Here is a 22963-nt window from a genome sequence, read left to right as displayed (position 1 = left end):
TGAACATGTGTTGGTCTGTACTGCTTTGGATCGTTATTGAGCAGAACCCATCGTCAGAATGGATGCATGTCCTCTAGCATGGTGGTTGAAGATGAAGGGACATATGAATCTTTAGCGCATCTGGCACCTAAATATCTTGCAACGCCGGCTACAACCGTGCCATGCGAACGTCAGTTCTCACTTTCAGGTGACATTGTAAACAAGAAGCAGGCAGCATTATCTACTGCAAATGTACACAAACTTGTTTGTCTGAGCAATTGGCCGAACAAGAAGTAGGACTGAGTGCACTTATAGGCTCTAAAGTCTTACTTTGTTTTATTTTTGAAGGCAGTTATTTTTTGTACATAATTCTATATTTGTAAGTTCAACTTTCTTGATAAAGAGATTGCAGCACAGTACTTGTATTAGGTGACTTGAAAAATACCGTTTCTTTGGTTTTTTTACAGCACAAATATTTGTAATCAAAAATAAATATAAAGTGAGCACTATACACTTTGTATTCTATGTTGTAATAGAAATGAATATATTTGAAAATGTAGAAAACATAAAAACCTATTTAAATAAATGGTATTCTATTATTGTTTAACAGTGCGATTAATTTTTTTAATTGCTTGACAGCCCTAGTTTATATTTTTAGAAAATATTTGTGGATCACAGGTCCCAAAGAATTGTTTTGAAGATATGGGACAGTGTTGAAAGGAATGTGGAGCATTTGTCAGAACTGCTGGTTTTACAGGAAAAACAAATACAAAACAGAAAACAGTAAAACATTTAAGTGTATGAAACTTATTTTCAATGTTTGTTTATAATCTTGAAAAGTGAGGATAAGACTAAATCTACTTTGTGTGCATCCTGTGGAACATTACATTAAGTAAAGTGGAATATAAATAATGAGATATTCACTAATATATCTGCATATCAGTCAGTTTAATGAAAAGGCAGTCACATCTTGCTATTGTTCCATGCCTCGAACTGCTACGTAAGTCAAGAGTTTTTTAGGATCATGCACTATTGCCAAGTCCCCCACAAAGAGCCTACCCAAGCTCCCAGTGAAGTTAAGACTCCCATTGATTTTAATAGAAGTTGGATTAGAGAACATACTGTAAATCAAAAATTCTTTCTGAAAATCTTCAGGTGGTCTTTTCCAGCATTACCAATTCATTTAGACAGGCATACTACCCTTCATAGAAATGTAAGACTGGAAGGGACCTAGTTAAGTTATCAAATCAAGTCTCCTGCACTGTTGCAGGATTACATATTCTCTAGACCATTCTTGACAGGTGTTTTTCTAACCTGTTCTTAAAAACCTCCAGTGATGGAGATTTCACAGCCTCCCTTAGTAATTTGTTCCAGAGCTTAACTACCCTTACAGTTAGGAAGTTTTTCCTTCTGTCTAACCTAAATCTCTCTTGCTGCAATTTTAAGTCCATTTCTTCTTGGCCTGTTCGTGGTGGTTAAGGAGAACAATTTATCACCCGTCTCTTTATAACAACCTTTTACGTACTTGAAGACTGTTATCATGTCCCCGCTCAGTCTTCTCTTCTCCAGATTAAACAAACCCAATTTTTTCAGTCTTTCCTCATAGGTCATGTTTTAATTATTTCATCTAGTTTCCAAAATTCGTCATGATTTCTTTGCAAGTATGCTTGCATATCCTTCCCTGGGGACTACACCTTGATGTGGTGAATGCCTGTGACCTAAGTTCCCTGTAAGCTGCGCAGCAGCCTATTTAGCGCTGCACAGGCGCTCAGGGAAACCACCTGGGGACCTGTCGGGGGAGGGGCACCCCAACCTAGCCAGGCCTCCAACCTGCCACGGCCGGGACGGCCCCTTGGCCCCAACTATGCCATGGCCTGGACCTGCTGTGGCCGGGGTGCCTCAACCCTAAATCTGGGCGACCCCGGCCTGGACCTGCTAGGGCCGGGGGAGGGACGCCTATCCTGCGGCCCCAGCCCCGGAGCTGCCACAGTGGGGAGGGGCGCCTCTGTTCCCCAGCTGAGGTGCTGCTGCTGGGGGAGAGAGCTGCGGGGAGTCCCTCAGCTGGAACCTTCACACTCCTGCATCCCAACCCTCTGCTCCCGTCCTGAGTCCTCTCCCATACACCAAACCTTTTGGCCCCACCCCCACCACATGAATTTTGTTATGTGCACCGATACGACATCATCTCCCTATTGGTGCGCATAACAAAATTCATTCCTCACATGGGTGGGGAAAAATTAAGAGGGAACACTGCCTGTGATCTTGAGAGCTGTGCCATCAGGATTAACTCTTCTGGCAGGGCTACCGAAGTTGGACAGGTCAGAGGATCGGGACCAGACAAAAAGCAGTCCATTGGTCCTCCAGTTTGGGGGTTGAGTGATAGACCAATAATGTATTCTCGTAAAAAAGAAAAAAAAAAATTTAGGAACAGAACAAGGTAGCCATTGTGGTCAGGGACAGCAGAGCCATGCTTGTGCCTTAGGCAACATCTGATGGTATGAGAAGGGTTAAGATGTAGTTGCACATAATATTCTCATAGAATCCTAGAACTGGAAGGGACCTCGAGAGGTCATCTAGTCCAGTCCCCTGCACTCAAGGCAGGACTAAGTATTATCTAGACCATCCCTGACAGGTGTTTGTCCAACATGATCTTAAAAATCCCCGGTGATGGAGATTCTACAACCTCCATAGGCAATTAATTCCAGTGCTTAACCACTTTGACAGGAAGTTTTTCCTAATGTCCAACCTAAACCGCCCTTGCTGCAATTTAAGCCCATTGCTTCTTGTCCTATCCTCAGAAGTTAAGAAGAAAAAAATTTTCTCCCTCCTTCTTGTAACAACCTTTTATGTACTTGAAAACTGTTACCAGTTTTCTCTCTTCCTCCATTGTGAGATGTCCAGTTGAAGAGCAATACCATGTAATTATAACTTGAAAAGAGGTACTGCTTTGTGAAAGATAAATTGTCTCCTTACCCTCGAGTGCTTGTTTTTTCACTTGCTCCTTTCATACAATTCAATTATGAAAAAGTTGGATGTCCAGACTCTAAATGGCAGTATGTTTTTGCAGTTCCTTGTGCTGCTGTTGTGGATGTTGAATGATCAGGAGCTGCAATGAGAATCTGTTTAACAGAGGAACATAAAATGTGGGCCATGTGATCACAGGGAGCAGGTCTACAAATAGCTTACTGCTAGCTTCCGTTAGGGAAAATAGTTTCTGTAGAGTTTGATTATTTAATTAAGACAAAAATTTGGGAAATTGTACATCAGGCCTGTGAGTCTCTGTGTCAAATTCAAGAAGAGAAAGGTCTTCAAGAATTTCTAGAAATTTCCTGTCTTATTCCAGAGCTAACCCCTCCTTAGCCTTGGGACTTGTGACTATATAATGAGTAGTTTAGCATATCTGCTTCTTTGCTATTGTATTTCAGTAACAATTTTGATACAGGAGGTATAGGTCTGTTTTGGCCCATCATTCCTGGCAAATGAAATTGAAATTATACAAGGTCATTATTTTGAACCTTTTTCTGAGCTAATCTGAGTCTCTGTAATTCTTTTTTTTGAAAATCCAATATTTTGACAACTACCTTTTTGAATATACAGTTATTAACTTCTGAGAACTGATTGCATTTATTGTGACCATTGATCCTTAATGTTCCCCATGTTCCATGTGCTGTATTTACCATATGTGTGTTATTGACCAATAGGATTATGTGTAAAATAACCTCTGTGCTTCAAAGTCTAGATTCAGCAAAGCACATGTATATCTTTTAAGCACCTGGGTAGTTCCAATGACTTCAGTGGAACTACAGGTGTTCTTAAAGCTATGCATATGCCTAAATTCTTTGCTGAATCTGGACCTAGTTGCAACAACAAACTGCTAAGGACTGCTGTGCGAGCTCCTTCAAGAGAAGAATATTCCCAGGCCTTGAAAAAAATGTATCAATCACTTATTAACTGGGGAGGGAGATTGGGGTGTGGCGCTAAAACTGCTAGCCAGTAGTAGGTATTAAGACTCAGATGGACATCGCCAGAGATGTACCTGGACAACAGCCTACTGAGAAGCTCAGGCTCCAATCCATCTTTTATATCCTGTCATCCTCCAGCTAATATGTGCTGGATACCTTTGAAACTCCATTCCACTCTGGGTGCTTGAAGATATAAGAAATGTTTTGTCTCTTCTCCTTCTCTGGAACCCACAGGCTGCTGTAAGTGGATTGGCGTCTGCTTTCCAGGGATAATTCCAGCACTTTCCTGTGCTGCTGCTCATAGTTTTCTTCAGCAGCAGCAGTGTGAAATTAATATGATCCCTGACATTTTCACAGCTTTCCATAGGATTCTGAATATTGGCAGTGAAACTGGTCAGTCGTCTTAATTTCAATCTGTTGCTGCTTGGCAAAACTAGAAGCAACAGCAGCAGACTCATTGAACTGCTAGTCTTCAGATTCCAGGTGACAGCACTGCATAGGTTTACAATCAGTTTGCATTTGGAAAATTGTCTTTGCAATCACAAAGACTATAAAAAAAATTTCGAGTTCTTCAATTGTACTGAAATTGTTGATTATGTAGACTCTAGGGAAAGTTTCCTGCTTACCACAGGAGAATGGATTTTTCAAGCCTTTTGTGTACTCTTCTTCTTTCACTTTGCAGTTTTCATGGTCTTACTTAATGATTAATTATAACTTCCAAGAAACATTTTGTTCAAGAGGAAAAAGTACTCCTGGTGTTAACTTCATTTGAAAAATAAATGGTGTTGACTAGAAAGTTTTGGATGATGATTGAACTAGGCAGAAGAAACAAGTGAGTTCCTTTCTCTGATTAAAATAAGCAATTGATCTCTTAAAACCACCACAAGAGATCTTTTTACATGGCTTTGTTTGTGTGACTTCTTGGGGCAGGAACAAAGGGATGTTTTATAAAACTGAATAGACACTCTGAGCCATCTGCAGAACCCCTAGTGAGCAGAGTTGCAACTAATGTGACTTCTGCAAACTCTTCAGCTATAGCACAGTAAAAGATCTATCTGGATATCTAATTAGTGTTATCTACTATTGACTAATATTAATCCATTTTACAGAGATTTGGACACTGCCAGCAAAACAGCAAGATGAGTAGTCGTCGAAAGTGTGCGCCTCCACTGAGGATGGATGAGGAGAAAAAGAAGCAACTCTGTTGGAATATGCATGAAGACCGAAGGAATGAGGTGATAATATTGGATGATAACATTGATGAAGACAACCCTGTTCCAGGTCCAAGCACCTCTTCTGTATCCTTTGTTATAGATGATGATAGCATTGATGAAGGACTATCTTACAAAGAAAACGGAGGGTCAAAGTCAGTGGGTTTCTCAACAGATGAAGGAGAAGACTCTTGCTCCATCTTGACCTCTATATCTGTACAGCTAAATATTGTAGTCTCGCCTTACCATTCAGACAATTCCTGGAAAGCTTTACTTGGAGAATTTGTTCTTCAGCTTCTTCTTGAGAAAATTCTTATTGAGAAGATCCATAAAAGGAGTTTTACTTTGATGAGAGCAGATTCTGGTGATCAGCTGCAAATTTGTGTTCATGCAAGAAATGGAGAAGAGGGAGGTGATGAGGAAGAAGAAAGCCTAGGTGATTATGAAGAGGGCATATTGGTGGAATCATCCCTCAGTAGTGAAACGTTAGAAGACTTGAGGTGGTTGCAAAAGAAGAAGGTAATTGGACTTTATCAAAGACCTAGAGAAGATCAAGCTTTAAAGGTATTTGCTCATGCAGTTTATTTTAAGAGGGATTTTAAAATAAAAATAGCTCATTTTGTGTTTGGTACCATAAAATAGAAAGTTAGGTGAACATTTGACAAGCCCAGGTCCCACCACACACTTTTATAATACAGTGCAAAGTGTACTCTTCAACCGTTATCTGCATACATGTTTTCAATGTTTTGGGAATAATTGCCTTTAATCATTACATATTAAGGTCACTTAAAATGAATTTAGAAACCATCTGAGTTCCTAAGTGTTCCATACTAAAATCTTGTATGGGGTTAAGAGATTAACTCTATCCATAGCCACCAGTCTTCAAAATTTGCCAAATGTGGCTTCCTAACTTGTAAGCATTGTTCTAGTTTGGTTTTTGTCCTCTAAATCTATGTTAATTCCTTAATCATTTTAATTTCTTGCAAATATGTTTCACAGGTTGGGATTTACCTTCTGGAAGCTGGTTTAAGCAAATCAGAGTTTCTCAGTGATGGAGGTGGGAGAATAAAAAAGGCCAACCAGCTGATTCAGAAACTAATGGAAAAGTACTACAACTTTATAATTCCAGGTAACATATTCTGTCCATCATGCAGTTGAACGTTACTGCAGAACTGTTTTACTATTAAAGTTTTTCTTAAGTTCAATGATATTTTTAAGGAAAAGGCAAGAAGTATACAGCATTTTTGTCTGTCCTGACAACTGTCTTTGTCAGGAAATATATAGTCTTCACCACCATAAATATCTTACCCCCCTCATGGACAGTAATTTATCTTCATAACACCCTTCTGAAATAGGAAAGGTGGTATAGCATTTTCATTTTACCAGTGGGAAACTGAGGCAAAGAGGTTTTGGTCCCAATCCAATGCATTGCAGTCAATGAAAAGACTCAATAAAATTATGTGGGTGCTAGGTTTGTCTGTGATCACACACAAAGTCTCTAGCAGAACCAGGAACTGATCCAGATATCCTTTCAGAGTAGCAGCTGTGTTAGTCTGTATCCGCAAAAAGAAAAGGAGTACTTGTGGCACCTTAGAGACTGACATTTATTTGAGCATAAGCTTTCGTCCTTTGTTCCTAGTCTAGTGCCTTGACCACACCTCTCTTCTCTCCTAACCACCAATGGATTTTGGTTACCAGAGACAAAATAATCTAGAGAAATGTGTGAATAGGGGACTTGTGTAGGGGAAAGACAAAGATGTTCTGCGTGTGGGATAAAACACTAGTTCTAAATCTGGTATGGAAGGTTACTGGTAGATTTCTATCAGAAAGGTTGCTGCTCTGGACAAAGTAATCACCCTCTTACTTTTAGGACTAATGTTCACAACATTTAACTAAAATCCTACAACTCAATAAAAACTGGAATGTGATGACTTGGAAATCAGGTAATTTTCACAGTGTCTTTTTGAATGTGCATTTTTGTGGGTTTGGGCTTATTGTGTATCACGCTACAGCTCTTGAAGTTTGAAGTTTAAAGTTTAAGTATTAAAGATTAAACTTCCCATTTTTTCCTTAAAGATCCTGCACAGGTACATCTTTATCTACAATTCAGTTTATTTTTTTAATCACATTTCCATTACCCCCTTGGTATCTAGGTGCTGAATTAAAGCACAAGTTCAGAGCACCAAAAGTTTTCTGTGTCCATTTGCCTGGAATACCAGAATATATTAAATTATATTTTAAGGAACTTGATTTTTTTTATAGATGGTGTTCCAGGGGAGTTTTATTTAAAAAGTTTTTTTTTTTCCTTTGGCTCTGCTGCAAATGCTATGTTCGTTGTTGCCTTTCTGCTGCATTCCCTGCTGTATCTATGGTTGGAACACCTTTCCAGTTCAAGTGTCCAGCCAGGCCTACGCTCTCTCCTATAGGATTGCTTCTGTGGGGAGGCCCACAGAAACTAAAGTGAGACATATGCCTTCTCCCACCCTGCATTTTATGAGAGGAAGACTTAACTTTGATTTTTTTTTTTTTTTAACAACTTCCCCTGGAGGGTTTCAGTGCATTTTGTCTCATTCATGTATTTTAATTGATTTTGAGATCTTGAGGGGTAGGGATTGTTTGTGTCTTTCATAATGGCAAGACAGAATCTGTGCGTAATAAAATAAACAAAACCCCCAGCTCCAGTTATTTAGCAAAACTCACTGAAATCTACCAACTTAAATACTAAGGCGAAATATGTCATTTATAAACCTTTGTGGTGGTCCTAAACAGAGATTGTAGAATTAACTGGGTCCTTCCTGATAACTTACTTGTAGAGATCTTTATTTTGTCTACTTTAACAGCTATCCTTTATAATAGGCTATTCCTGTGTCTGCTATAATGCAAATACTTCAAACTACTACTTTTTGCTTTGGTAGACTCACAGCTCTAGGCTATCCATAAATTGAGCTAGCCTTCTCCAAGGGATGAAAAATAGTTGGTCTGTGCTATAAAATCCAATGAGAATAAAGAATGTAAATGTAAATGCAATGTGCTGTTCATATATTTATTCTGTTTAAGGGTCAGCACTCTGGGGTTTGTTCTTTCATCAATACATGGGCACATATGTGACATAACTTTTCAGAAATTAAATGACAGCTGGATACATTATGACCCCAGGCTTCTCAGGAAGAATAAGCCCTTTAGTTTTTGCAGGGTATGGTCTGCTTTCGTAACCAAATACGAACATAAATACATTTCCCATTAATCTAGACAAAAGGGGGAGATAGTCTTTATTATTTTTGAGAAGTGATACCAAATTGTAAATGTACACATTTTAATATTCACCTTAAGAAAAGTTCCTCTGAAAACTGTCCAGTAAGTGACACTGTTTTAGAACCTGAGAGAAACTCCACTGTGGTGGGTAAAATGGCTAAAATACTGAAAGCCACAACCTCCGATGTCTGACAGAAGATTAATTTGAAACATAGGGTCTATAGAGAAATAGAACACTGAGCATCCCAGTCTGTCTGAGAATTAAAGGTATTGAGATGTAATGTGTTACACATGTTTATTGAATCACATTTTAAAATGGTATAATGGGTAATATTGGACATTCATTGTGCTTTTAATGAATAGTGTGGAGGAAAGCTTTAACAAAGCTTTTAAAATGGTCTATACAGTAAATACAGCTATTTTTCCCTCACTAAAATGTTTGAAAATATGAGTAGCTGTGTGATTACATTATTGAAGAGCACAAATAAGAAATGTGTGGACAGTATATATCCAATTGTACTAAATAAGTTTTTATGTAAAACAATAATCTGTTTTTCATCACGTACTAGTCTCAGATGGTTTCAACAATTTACATGTAAGTCAAAAGTGCCCTGAGCTGAGTATCTGACAATAAGGGTATGTCCACATTGCCGTAAAAGACCTGCAGCTGCCCTTGGTCAGCTAACTCAGGCTTGTGAGGCTTGGGCTGTGGTGCTATAAAATGGTAGTATAGACACTGGGACTCGGACCAATGTCTATGCTGCAATTTTATGGCCCCGCTAGCCCAAGTTAGCTAACATGGGCCAGCCGCGACTGTGCTGTGAGTCTTCTGTTGCAGTATAGAATGTACCATAAGAGCTCCATAAATCCTTGTCTCTTTTATTTGTTGAACTTTAGCAACTAATGGGCTAATTTATCATTAGCACTGGCAACTTGTAGTTTTGCTAATCCACATGCTAACTTTGCCACGTCTACTACATGTCAAAATTTCACTTTCAGAAAGAAACCTAGTCTTTCTTCTCTCCAGGTCCCCTTATTTCTTTCCATTCACATGATGCTGAAGCCATCTCTGCTGCCTTAGATATATATATTTTTAAATATCACTTTCTTACTCACAGAATCAATATAGAATTTGTGCTTACTAGATGAGAGCATCAGTACATCACAGCTGATAACCTCTCTCCAGTGGTGGCTGATCATGGTATAGAAGAAGGCAAAACTACTCTGCCCCTAATGTAAATTATGTGGCCCCACTGTTTGCACCTGTGCTTTATAAAATACATAGTTGGGCAGCCCCAGGAAGTTTATAATATAAGGCCCTGATCCTGTAATAATTTCTGTATGAGAAGACCCTTACACCCATGAGGAGGCCAGTTGACTTTAGTATTGGGGCCTAAATTGTTTGTCTAGAATACAAAGTATCAGAAAAACAAACAAAAAAAAAGGGGTGAAGGCAGGAACAAAAATAATACCCCAAACAATTTGTGTACTGTGGTGTTGTAAAAGAGTACGCATAAGAAATCTTTTGACTCCAGTATTGATCACTGTGGGCCAGATCCACAAAGGGACTTTGGTGCTGAAGCATTCAGTGTTGCAGGACCTAACTTTTAGGTGCCTATAAAATCACTCGAATGACACTAATCCACAAGATTGAGTTAGGCAGCTGGGCTCCTATACAGTGAAGAGGGAGACAGATGCTTTAGAATGTGATCCACAAAAGCTAGAATGCTAGGCAGAGGACTGCTTAAGCTAGCCAGTGGGAGATCTTGGGAGAGGTGTGACCTAAGCTCCTCCTCACTTTGAGATAGCAATCCTAGACTTAGGTGCCTATCTGTGCTAGCAATCCACTAATGAGATCTTGTGTCTTGGAGTCAGGCAGTGTAAGCACCTATGTAGTTTCTTGGCAGAATGAATTAGGAACCTGCCTCATGTCACACAAAATGGCCAGAGGAGGAGGTGCCTACCTTACAACTTTTAGCCCAGAGATTAGAGCACTCGCCAAGAATATGGGAGACCCAGGTTCATTTCCCCTTGCTTCTCTGCCAGAGGATTTGAACACGGGTTTCCCACCTCTCAGGGGAGTGCTTTAATCACACAGCTAAGGGATATTCTGATGTGGGGGAGGGCATCTCTATCATGGTCTCTTGTTGAAGTTGTTTCACTATGGATAAATAATAGAAGAGTGATTGGAGTCTTTCAGCTCACATGTTCTGAACCACTGGACTATAGAGTTATTTTCTGTCTGGCCCAAAGACTGTTCCACTGTGGGGTGGATAAATACTTAAATTGTCATTGGGCGAAAATGACACTCTGATCCAGCGGTTCTCAGCCTGCGGGCTGTATGTGGTCCAATTAGCACACAGTTGCGGCCCAGCTCAGGTGTGTGCTAAAGGTTGCGGGCTCCCAGCTGCCCTGCCACACGGCAGACTCCGGGCTCTTGTCTGCCTTGCCTTGCAGCCACCCGCCCCCCCGGCCACGTCTGGGTCTGGAGAGCCGGCTGCCGCCTGGCCCCCAACCAGGCCAGGCTCAGGAGCCGGCTGCCGCCCCACCCTGCACAGTGGGGGTCGGGGTCCCTGCCTCCCGCCCCACACCCAGCTCTCTGCTTCTAGCCCCACTCTGTGGAGCGATCTCTGGGCGGAGGGCTCTGAGCATGGGGGGGGGTTTCAGTGTGGGGCACTGTGATTCTAAACCTGTGGCCCAGATAACACTTTGTGGGCTGCATATGCGGCCCCGAATGATAAATAGGTTGAGAACTACGCTCTAATCCAATGCTTAGGGTTGCAGAACATTCTGGGTCTGGTCCTCCTGCTCAAATCATTTTTTCTTTATTTATCCACAGTAGAACAGCTTCAACAGGAGAGATTGTGGGAGGCATCCTGCTGCAATAAAAATATCCCATAGCTCATAGGTAAGAGCATTCTCCTGAGAGGTGTGAGACCCTTTATGAGAAGGCAGACCCTGCCTGGAGCACCCTCCTGTGATATGCTGCAGCACAGCAGGTGCACCTATCTCAGTTTCCCCTCTCAGGCAACCCAGATGACTTCACTTCAGACTCTCTGTTTAAACAATACCCCTCGTGAAGAGCAGTTCATTACCAAATACAGTGCAAATAGTCTTTAACAAAAGTTCTAAAGCCTAGTTCATGTCATCCCCAGTGTATATAGTCCTTAAAACTGTACCCTTTGTCGTGGGAACCCCCACAGCCTCTCTGCTGGGAGATCACTGTCTCCCTGGTATGGTGTCTTCTGCCATGCTTAGGCTCCCTATCCATCCTCTTCCAACTCTCTGCCAGGACAGCCACCCTTATCCTTCTAGCTAGAGTGCAATCCCACTTTTCCCAGTGAGAACCCCCACAGCCTTTCTGTTAGGAGTGTCCTTGTCAGGGGAGCATCCCTCAGTCTCCCTGGCCCTCTCACTGTTCCTCTGGGGTCCAGCTCTCCACCCTTGGAGATGTCAGCGGGTAAGTTCCCCTGCTGCCGCCCCTGCCTTCAGCCACCTCCGGCCCTTGCTCAAGCTCTCAGCCAGCAGGCATCTGCCTCTACTGCTCTTTCTGCTTTCATCCCTCTCTAGCCCCGAGACTCTGGCTTGGGGACACCAGCTAGCAAACCCCTCTTTCTGCTCTCCTGCCTACAGCGCTCTCCCAAAAATACTATCTCCTAGCCAATTCCTTCCTCTTCACAGGGAGGGCCTGCAGAGTACTTTCTGCTCTCTGCATCTTTCCTCAAAAACCTCCTCCATTTTCCTGACTGATTCTCACTCATTTGGTCTCTCCCTGGCCTTTTATAGCCCCCAGGTGGTGCCCTGCCGTCTTAGATGCTCCCAGTTTGGCCAATTATTCCGACACAGGGATGCTGGAACTGCCTCATTTACAGGGGCTAACCACCCTGTGACATCCCTATTCAAATCTTTTCACCTTATCTGGCAGAAAGAGGGGAATTGAACCAAGGTCTCCCATATCCCAGGCGAGTGCTCTGACCACTGGGTTAGAACTTATAATATAGGTGGCACCACCACCATCTCCTCTGGTGGCCAGATTTTGAATGGAAGCCAATCCAATAGGTGGCCTCTGAGCAGGCCTACCTGATCAGTCCCCACATGCAACTTGGGCAGTTGATTGCCTATCTTCCCTAGGTTCATGAATCACTTTGGGGCTTAGGCAGGAGATAGGCATCTGCACACCTAGAGTGAGGTGGCAGAGTGCATGTCCAGAGGCAGAAACTTAGGTGCTGAGCGAACTTGTACTCTGAAAACTTAGGTGCTGAGTGAGTTTAGGCACTTGTCGGGTTTGGTGGGAGTTTTGTGAAGTCTAAAACTGGACTTAGGTGCCTAAGTCTGGGGTTTAGGTGCCTACGTACCTTTGTAGAGCAGGGCCTTTATCCTCTAAAATGTGAGATTTGATCACCCTTATTTTAGCATGGAAATGTTGATGGTCATAAAATTATCTTCCAGACCTTTCTTAATTCCTAGCATAGTATTTTATTCTATGATTATATGTTGCATGAAGAAAGCAAATTTTCCCCATTATCTGTCGTTGCTCATCTCTTTCGAAAGTTTATATTTTATTTTGTTAAGAGTTTAAATATGTTTTAATTCCACATTTGGAACAACCACCAATATTATGGAAGCACTCTTTGCTTTCTGTTGGAAACATTTTTGGTTGTCAACTTGCACTCATTCCAAAAATAGGTTAAAGGGTAATTACTTAATTATTCCTCTCCTTGAAGTTCAGGGAGGATGCTGTGAAGAGAGGCATCATGTTAATGAGAAGATAATGCTTAAATGAAATGCAGAAAAAGAGCTTCTCTTCCCTTTCCTATACCAAGTGAAAATTGTGATTTTAAAAAAACACAGACATTTAACTCACCAGAAAGAAAGGACAAATGGCAACTCAGATCTTATATTGAGACCTGATTCTGTTGTGTTTAGTGTTTCATGTGTCTTGCTTTCGGTGAACTGGTGAAAAATTTAATCACGATACATGCTATGCAAAGGGAGATAAACTTAATTTAGTTGTGCGTGTTTCATAGAATATAGAATCATGGAACCATAAGGTTAGAAGGGAATGCAAGGGTCATGTAGTCTAACTCCCTGTCAAAGTGCAGGATTTGTTATGTCTAAACCATCCAAGACAGATGACTATCCAGTCTGTTTTTGAAAACTTCCAGTGAAGGAGCTTCCACGACTTCCCTAGGCAGTTTGTTCCAATGTCTTACTGTTCTTACAGTTAAGAAGTTTTTCCTGAGATTTAATCTAAATCTGCTATACTGTAGTTTGAACTCATTGCCTCTTGTCCTGCCCTGTCCTCTGTGGCAAGAGAAAACAATTTTTCTCAGTCTTTTTTTATGGCAGCCTTTCAAGTATTTGAAGACCACGATCATCTTCCCCCCGTTAATCTCCTCTTTTTTCCAAACTGAACATACCCAGTTCCTTCAGCCGTTGCTCATATGGCTTGCATTCCATCCCTTTGATCATCTTTGTCGTTCACCTCTGGATCCTTTCGAGTTTCTCTGCATCCTTCCTATGCAGCGGTGACCAAAATTGGACATAATACTCCAGCTGAGGCCTAACTAGCACAGAGTAGAGCGGTATTATAACTTCCTGTGACTTGCATGCTATGCCTCTGTTAATGCAACCCAAAATTGCATTTGGTGTTTCTGCAACAGCATCACATTGTTGGCTCACGCTGAGGTTGTGATCCACCAGAACTCCCAGATCCCTCTCAGCAGGGCTGCTGCCAAGCCAGTTATCCCCATTCTGTATTTGTGCATTTGGTTTTTCTTCCCTAAGCATAGCATGTTACATTTGTCTTTGTTGAATTTCATTTTGTTGTCTATAGCCCATTTTTCCAGTTTCTCAAGATCCCTTTGAATTTTAGCTCTGTCCTCCAAAGCGTTTGCAGCCCTACCTAGTTTTGTGTTCTTTGCAAATTTGATAGGTGTGCTTTCTATTCCTACACACAGGTCATTAATAAAGACGTTAAATAACTCTGACCCAGAACAGATAGCTGTGGGACCCTGCTTGAGACCTCTTTCCAATCTGACATCATTCCATTAATAGTTACTCTTTGTTTGTGGTTGGTTAACCAATTATGTATCCACTTAATGGTAGTTCCACCAAGCCTGCATTTCTCCAGCTTACTTGTGATAATGTCACGTGGGACTGTGTCAAATGCCTTGCTAAAGTCCAGCATATTATGTCCACCGCATTTCCCCCTATCCACCAATCCAAACTTTGTTGCCCTTTATTGTAAAGCTATTCAGTGTGCTAATCCCTTGCTCGTCTTTTTTCTCTTCCTTCCAATAATTTCTTCATATCATTCCTAATGGAGCCTTAACACCTCATGCTTTTAGGATGCCAGCTTTAGTCAGTGTCAAATTGTACCTTGGAAAAAATGTGTTGCGAGGTGTGTGTCTCCAGTATTAGCTGCAATTGATAACTTCCTTTGAGATGTACTGTTACTCAAATTAGCAAAGGTTATAACAACTCTTAATCAGTATCTTTTTTTTGTTTGTTTGTATCTTTCAATATGGGTGATCATGAGACCACTGAGAATTTCTGGATTCATTCTGAATCTCCAGTTGTTACATTGTTGAATATCTGGTCTATATTTAGTTAATTTGTTCTATAATAGGAATTAGAGATGGGGAAAATTTACTAGGCTGGGCTGCATATATATCAGAGTCCAGAGCCCACCAGTGCAGAATCGTTTTCTACAGTATAATTTCTAATGTTGTGTCTAGTCTGATTTTGTTTTTTAAATGACTCAGGAAATTGACCTTTATCCTCTTCCCTTTGGAGGCTGTTTTGTGATGTAAACTTGCTATGAATTTCTTCATTAAGTGAAGGTAAAGAGGACTGTCATTAGAATTATTGTGAAAGCTCACTGAAGGGAAGCCAAGTAGTTTCCCAATAATTTTCTTAAACACAAACCTTCCTTCCTACAAGGGCCATAAAGTATGAATCCTTCACAGTCCAGAGTTTGATTTTTTTTCCTCTTTCTCTGAGTGTCTGTTAACAAACTTAAGATGAGCATTATGTGTAACATAATGTGATTTGGAAATATTCCTGATGAGTTTAAAATAAATTCAGTATGGTTTTCCATTATTTTTATTAAAAAGGAAATTATAGCCATGAACTAGAAAAATTAACTATATGACTTGGAAGGGGAACATTATTCTGATATTTCAGAAGTTTCCTGAAGGGAATTCTTCATGGGGAATATGTTCTTTCTCTTGATGTCAAACTTGGCATTTGGTCTAATCATTCTTTAATTGGAACACATGGCTATGTAACTCAGAAAGAAATGAAAAGAAAAATCCATTACAACAGTGCCTGTGACTTTTCTAGATTTTTAATAAAGGGAAGAATGATAGGTCACTTGACAGTTATGTTAGCTAACTATAAGTGGAGGGGAATCACTGGATTTTGCCCTTCCAGAGGGTTAAATCTTCCTCTGTGTGTGTTCTGTGTGAGTAGAGAGATTTTGTGAATTAGGGGACAATGTAAAACTACGTTGTGTGTGGTTAGTAAACCATTAATTTAACTGTATGTGTGAAAGCTGTGCTTTTTAGTCTGACTTGATTAACTTAATCATATTAAGGATTAAATTACTTTGAGACATAAATGGTAAGAAGAAAATATTCTACAAATACATCAGAAACAAGAGGAAGACCAAAGACAGGGTAGTCCCGTACTCAGTGGGGGAGGGGAGACAGTAACAGAAAATGTGGAAATGCTAAATGACAACAAAAAGATTAGTGAACCTACACTATGCAAAATGTAGTGAATGCCAGTGAAAATGAGCGAGGGCCGGATATCTGAGCCATTAGTAATTATCTTTGAAAAGTCATGGAAGATGAGAGCGAATCCAGAGGACTGGAAAATGGCACTATATTTGCCCATCTATACAAAGGGAAATAAGGACAACCTTTGAATTTCAGACCAGTCAGCTTAACTTCGGTACCTGGAAAGATAATGGAGCAAATAATCAAGCAATCAGTTTGCAAACACCTAGGAGATGATAAGGTGGTAAGTCATAGCATGGATTTGTCAAGAACAAATTCTGTCAGACCAATCTAATAGCTTTCTTTGTCAGGGTAACAAGCCTTGTGGAGAAGGGGAAACGATAGATACGGTATATCTTGACTTTAGTAAGACTTCTGATACTGTCTCACAAGACCTTCTCATAAACAAACTAGGGAAATACAACCTAGATGGAGTTACTATAAGGTGGGTGCATAACTGGTTGGAAAACCATTCCCAGAGAGTAGTTATCAGAGGTTCACAGTCAACCAGGAAGGGCATATCAAGTGGCGTCCCACAAGGATCAGTTCTGGGTCCGGTTCTGTTCAATGACTTCATCAGTTATTTAGATAATAGAGAGTACACTTCTAAAGTTTGCAGACGATACCACACTGGGAGGGGTTGCATGTGCTTTGGAGGATAGGATTAAAATTCAAAATGATCTGGACAAGCTGGAGAAATGGTCTGAAGTAAATAGGATGAAATTCAATAGGGACAAATGCAAAGTACTCCACTTAAGACGGAATAATCAGTTGCACACATACAAAACGGGAAATAATTGGTTAGGAAGGAGTACTACAGAAAGGGATCAGCGGGTCATAGTGGATCACAAGCTAAATATGAGTCAACCATGAAACACCGTTGCAAAAAAAGCAATCATCATTCTTGGGGTGTATTATCGGGAGTATTGTAAGCAAGACAAAAGAAGTAATTCTTCTGCTCTACTCTGTGCTGATTAGGCCTCAGCTGGAGTATTATGTCCAGTTCTGGGCACCACATTTCAAGAAAGATGTGGACAAATTGGAGCAAGTCAAGAGAAGAGCAGCAAATATGATTAACGGTCTAGAAGACATGACCCACGAGGGAACATTGAAAAAAATTGGGTTTGTTTTAGTCTGGAGAAGAGAAGGCTGAGAGGGGACATAACAGTTTTCAAGTACATAAATGGTTGGGAGGAGGGAGAAAAATTGTTCTTGTTTTACCTTTTGAGGATAGGACAAGAAGCAATGGGCTTAAGTTGCAGCAAGAGTGGTTTAGGTTGGACATTAGGAAGAACCTTCCCATCAAGGTAGTTGAGCGCTGAAATTGTTTAGGGAGGTTGTGGAATCTCCATCATAAGAGCTTTTTAAGAGGTGGTTAGACAAACACCTGACAGGTATGGTCTAGATAATACTTAGTCCTGCCATTAGTGCAGGGGACAGGACTAGATGACCTCTTGAGGTCCCTTCCAGTCCTATGATTCTGTTTTTCAATGAATGTCCTCTCTGAAGAACAACTAAAGTTTTAAACAATATATTATGCTCAGGCTGAGAACAGAAGGGGATGTGAGAGTGGTACTTTAGTTTTGTTTTAAATGTTTCAGTATTTAGTTCTCTTTTCAGAAAGTTGAAGCTTGTGTTTGGTAATTTTTTTGTGAAGGGGAGGCAGGATAGGTTTGTAAAGCAAAGGACTGGGAATTGGGAGACCTATTCATAGTTTCAGCACGGAGTTCTTGTATGTTTTGGGGTAAGTCACTTAGACCCATGCACTTTTCTAATACTTAGCTACTTCATGAGATGGTTGTGAAGTTAAACTAATATCTGTAAAATGCATTGAGAGTCTGGAATGGAGGGAGCTCTGTAAATGCAAAGTATTTTATTTATAAGTATTATCTTCTTAATGTGATGCTTCTCTTCATGGCATCATATTCTTCTTGGGTACTGAATTAAGTATGATGGAGAGGGTGGACTGTGTAAAGTTTACAATGCGGTGAGGGAAGGTGAAGATGGAAGGCTATTTATTTCTTTGGGCGATTGTTTACGCTAAGGGGAAAATGCTGAGAGATGTTGAACACCTATAACTTATCTCCCATTGATTTCAATGGCAGGTGTACGCACTTGGAAGATACCTGGCACCTTTTAGTATTTGGCTGTGAGATTAAATGAAATTGACCTTATTCTTATTGTTTTCATTGCTTCCCATAGCAATTTCTATTGCAACTGTGTGTTAATTTCACTCCACAGATGCTTGGCAAAGCTATAGGCATCAGCAGAGGCATTGGAATTTTCTGCCTGCAGACTTGGGAGAAAAGTATTTCATCAGTTATTTATATTTCTATTAAAAAAATTCTGTCAAAACTGATTAGATTAGACCCCTCTACTCAACCCAGAAAGTTTCCTGCTAGACCAAGATAAATGGGCAGTGTGGACTTTTTAAACCATGGAGATAGAAGGATGACTGTGAAAAGATTTTTGATATACGGAGAACGATTTTTGGATGTTCTCTAAGATGACCATTATTCTAGGGGAGGTATGGGCTATATCTTCACTGGACCAAAGCATACATATGTAAGATAAAAATTACTTGTCTGCTCTTTTTTTTCTTTTTGGATTAGTGATGGGAAGAAGAGTAACTCTGAATCTACCAACCCCCACTCCCAACCCCATCCCCCCACCCTCCAAAATCCAGCATATATTATATGGGTAATTGCATGGATGGGAAAGGTGGAAGAGGAGGTAATTGCAATATTAAACATTTTGTAGTAAATAGGATAAGACGACTTACTGTGCATGTTTTGGGAGACTATGACATAGCTGGCATTAGAGGCACAATAAAGACAACACAGAGCAGAACAGAGTTGTAGATTTGAGGGCCAGAAGGGATCGCTGTGATCCTCTAGTCTAACCTTCTTTGTAACACAGACCATAGAACTTCCCTAAAATAATTCCTAGACCATATTGTTTAGAAAAACATCCAATCCTGATTTAAAAATTGTCAGCAACAGAGAATCTACTATGGCCCTTGGTAAATAATTCCAATGGTTACCAATTTATGCCTTATTTCCAGTCTGAATTTGTCTAGTTTCAACTTCCAGCCATTGGAACATGTTATGTCTTTCTCTGATAGACTGAAGAGCCCATTATTAAATATTTGTTCACCATATAGGAACTTACTGACTATAAACAAGTCACCCCCTAACCTTCTCTTTGTTAAGATAAATAGTTTGAGATCCTTGCGTCTATCACTATAAGGCATGTTTATAATCCTTTAATCATTCTTGTGGCTCTTCTCTGAACCCTCTCCAATTTATCAACATCTTTCTTGAATTGTGGTCACCAAAACTGGACACACTGTTCCAGCAGCAGTTGCATCAGTGCCAAATAGAGGGGTAAAATAACCCCTCTACTTCTGCTCAAGATTCCTGCTTATGCATCTCAGGATCACATTAGCTCTTTTGGCCACAGGGTCACATTGGGAGCTCATGTTCAGCTGATTATCACCATAATCCCCAAATCTTCCTCAGAGTCACCGCTTCCCAGTAGAGAGTCCCCCATCATGTTAGTATGGCTTACCTTCTTTGTTTCTATATGTATACATTTACATTTAGCCTTATTAAAATGCATATTGTTTACTTATGCACAGCTATGACCAAGCAATCCAAATTTCTCTGTATCAGTGACCTGTCTTCTTCAATATTATCACTCCCCCCAATTTTCTCCTAATCTGCTAATTTATCAGTGATTTTTCTTCCAAGTCATTAATTAAAATTTTAAATAGCATAGTGCCGAGAACTGATCCCTGCACGACATCACTAGAAACGCAGCCATTTGATGATGATTCCTCATTTACAATTTCATTCTGAGACCTATCAGTTAGCCAACTTTTAATCCATTTAATGTGTGCCATGTTAATTTTATATTGTTCCTAGTTCCTTAATTGAAATGTCTGGCAGCACCAACTCAAATGCCTTACAGAAGTCTAAGTATATTACATCAACTCTTTTGCCTTTATCAACCAAACTTGCAATCTCTTTTAAAAAAAAAGGTAGTTTGATAGGATCCATTTTCCATAAACCCATGTTGATTGGAATTAAATTATGTTACTCTCTTTTCATTCTTTATTAATTGAATCTGTACCAGCCGCTCCATTATCTTGCCCTGGATCAATGTCAAGCTGACAGGCCTATACTTACCTGGCTCATTCTATTTATACTTTTAAAATACTGGCACAAAATTAGCTTTCTTCCAGTCTTCTGGAACTTCCCCAGTGTTTCAAGATTTATCAACATTAATGGTCTTCAGCCAACTTTTTAAAAACTCTTGGGATCAGGTTATCTAGACCTGCTGATTTAAAAATGTCTAACTTCAGTAGCTGTTTTTTAATATCTTCCTGAGATACCAGGAATGGAAAGAATGTTACCATATGATATGACTATATCATCTGTTTTTCCCAAAATACAGAACAGAAATAGTTATTCAACATTTCTGCCATTTTACAGTATTGATAATTCTACCATTTCTGACTATCAATGGACCAATACCATTGTTAGGATTCTTTTTACTCCGAATATACTTTAAAAACTCCTTATTGTCTTTAAATCTGCTGGGCATAGATTTCTCCTTGTGTCCCTTTGCTTCCCTTAACAATTTTCTACATTTCGTAGCTTCTGATTTATATTCATTACTATAAACTTCATCTTTCTCCATTTATTATATAATCTTTTTTATAGCTGCCATCACTTCCCCTCCAAACCAGATCTGTTTTTTAACCAATACAACTTTCTTCCTCAATTGTGATATTGTGATTTTTTGGGGGGGCATCTAGTAAACTGTTCTTTAAAAAAATCGCAATTATTTTACACATTTTTCTGATTAAATTCTTCCTCTCACCTATTATGGTTCATAATTGTTTTCAGCTTTGTGAAACTGGATCTCTTAAAGCACCAAGTGTGTATATATCAATGGTCTGGACTTTATTCTATTTGCACATTATAAATGTTATCAAGTCATGATCACTTACCATTAACTTTTAGTTCTGTGAGCAGTTCCTCTTTATCTGTCAAGACAAGGTCTACTATATATCATTCCCCCATGTTGGAGCAACATTTTTTTTTTGAGTTAAGAAATTGTCATTTGTATTATTTAGAAATTTCAAGAATGTTTTAGTACTGGCAGCATGAGGCTTCCCAGCACCTGTCACTCAGATTGAAGTCCCTATTATCGCAGAGCTTTTTTCCTACCCAGCATAGATTGTTATGTATTCAGCCAGTCATCCTTTTCCCTAGTGTGATTTGGGGGCTTGTAGCAGACACCAACTAATATCCCATTTTGTGCTTTATCTGTTAGTACTGAAGATAATTTTCTTCCAAGTTATCAGTGACTCAGAAACAAGCAATATCATTTATGACACAGTGTCACTCCTCCTCGCCTTTGCTCACTCAATCCTTCCTAATTAGGTTATAACCCTTGATTTTAACATTCCAGTCATGAGAATCTTCCCATCAGGTTTCGGTAATACCAACTAGATCCAATTTTTGCTCTTAAATGAGCAATTCTAATTCCTCTTGTTTGTTATGTGGGCTCCTAGCATTGGTATATAGGCAACTAAAGAATTTCCTCTCGTCATGACACCTTTGGTTCCTTGGTTAATAATATGCAGAAAGAACTAGTAATGGTACTCTTGCTGATTTTACAGAAGCTCTTTAGAGAACCAGATGATGGCAAAATGATGCTTTATTTATTATATGCCTTCTGGACAAATAGGACAGGTATATCAGGAAGCATTTTTTTCCCCAGAAAGGTGAGCCTGTAAATCCTGGAACATTTATCATGGTGAATTTTAATTATTTAGCTTGTTTATATGGCTCAGAAACAGCTGAAATACTGACACCATTAATTAGGCCTAGTTCTTAGTAATAAACTGATAATAAGTTAATTAGAGGGTTAGGGAGTATCTCCAGTCTAGTGATGCAAATTATCTTTACATTTGAATATTTCCCAAGGGCATGCTTGAATATTTCCCAAGGGCACCCACAGAAGTGTTGGGTTCAGAGTGTCGTCATGGGAATATGTTTCATAACTTTAAAAAATGGAGATTTGAATCTGAAATTTTGTATGCTCACTAAAATTCATATTGCATGGATATGTGAGATTCATGAACTTGTATACTCTTGATTGCTAGCATTTTTGTTTTAAGAAAAGTGCGTTTCACTTAGCAAGGCAAAAAATGTAGAAATTAGTACAAGCAAATTTAAAAGACAATCTAGAAAAACATGGTTATTAGAAGGTTTATATCTCTTAAACAAGTTTATTTTTATTCTGCACCATCCTGGCCCTAATTCTGAAGCAAGAATCTCTGAATTTTGTGGTGCATTTGTATCAATTTTTTTTGACAAGCTGACATTTCAAAGGCAGCATGAAACATCTAGAAAAATATTTATTAAAAACAATTGAAACCAAAGAACCCCCCTCAGCCCACAATTATGAGTTAGAAACTAAGGACTAATCCTTCACTGATGATATTAATCAGTCTAGTTCAGTTGAAATAATAAAGCCATGCTGATTCCCATCAGTTGAACACGTGGTCCTAAATGTTGCATACATTTCTTTGGGGTTCACTTCAGAGTAATTTCGGATACTTCTCCAGTTTTGTGCTTCAGAAAACAGGGCGTTTTGCTATTAAGATTTTCCATTTATTTGGGGGGTTTTTAGGTTTGCCATTAGAACGATGTATGTAATCACATGAAGGAAAGTGTAGTAACCCTTATGTGTGTGAGGG

At 39.7% G+C, this 22963-nt stretch overlaps 1 protein-coding gene across 7 annotated transcripts in view; it reads left to right on the top strand.

Annotated features, from left to right (window-relative positions):
- Window positions 1–22963, top strand: part of SHPRH (SNF2 histone linker PHD RING helicase) — a 130652-nt gene that overhangs the window by 4172 nt on the left and 103517 nt on the right. For 6 of the 7 annotated variants that reach the window (XM_043543081.1, XM_007056264.4, XM_043543082.1 and 3 more), the window contains exons 2-3: window positions 5051–5716; window positions 6152–6281. In XM_043543081.1, coding sequence (XP_043399016.1) covers window positions 5081–5716; window positions 6152–6281 — 766 coding nt within the window. In that variant the 5' untranslated portion in view covers window positions 5051–5080. The remainder of the gene's footprint in view (window positions 1–5050; window positions 5717–6151; window positions 6282–22963) is intronic. The other variant, XM_043543083.1, reaches the window with a different exon arrangement.

Source organism: Chelonia mydas, chromosome 3, assembly GCF_015237465.2.
Source record: "Chelonia mydas isolate rCheMyd1 chromosome 3, rCheMyd1.pri.v2, whole genome shotgun sequence".
NCBI lineage: Eukaryota > Metazoa > Chordata > Testudines > Cheloniidae > Chelonia > Chelonia mydas.
The sequence above is the reverse complement of the archived record's forward strand: the minus strand, read 5'-3'. Positions and strand labels throughout refer to the sequence as shown.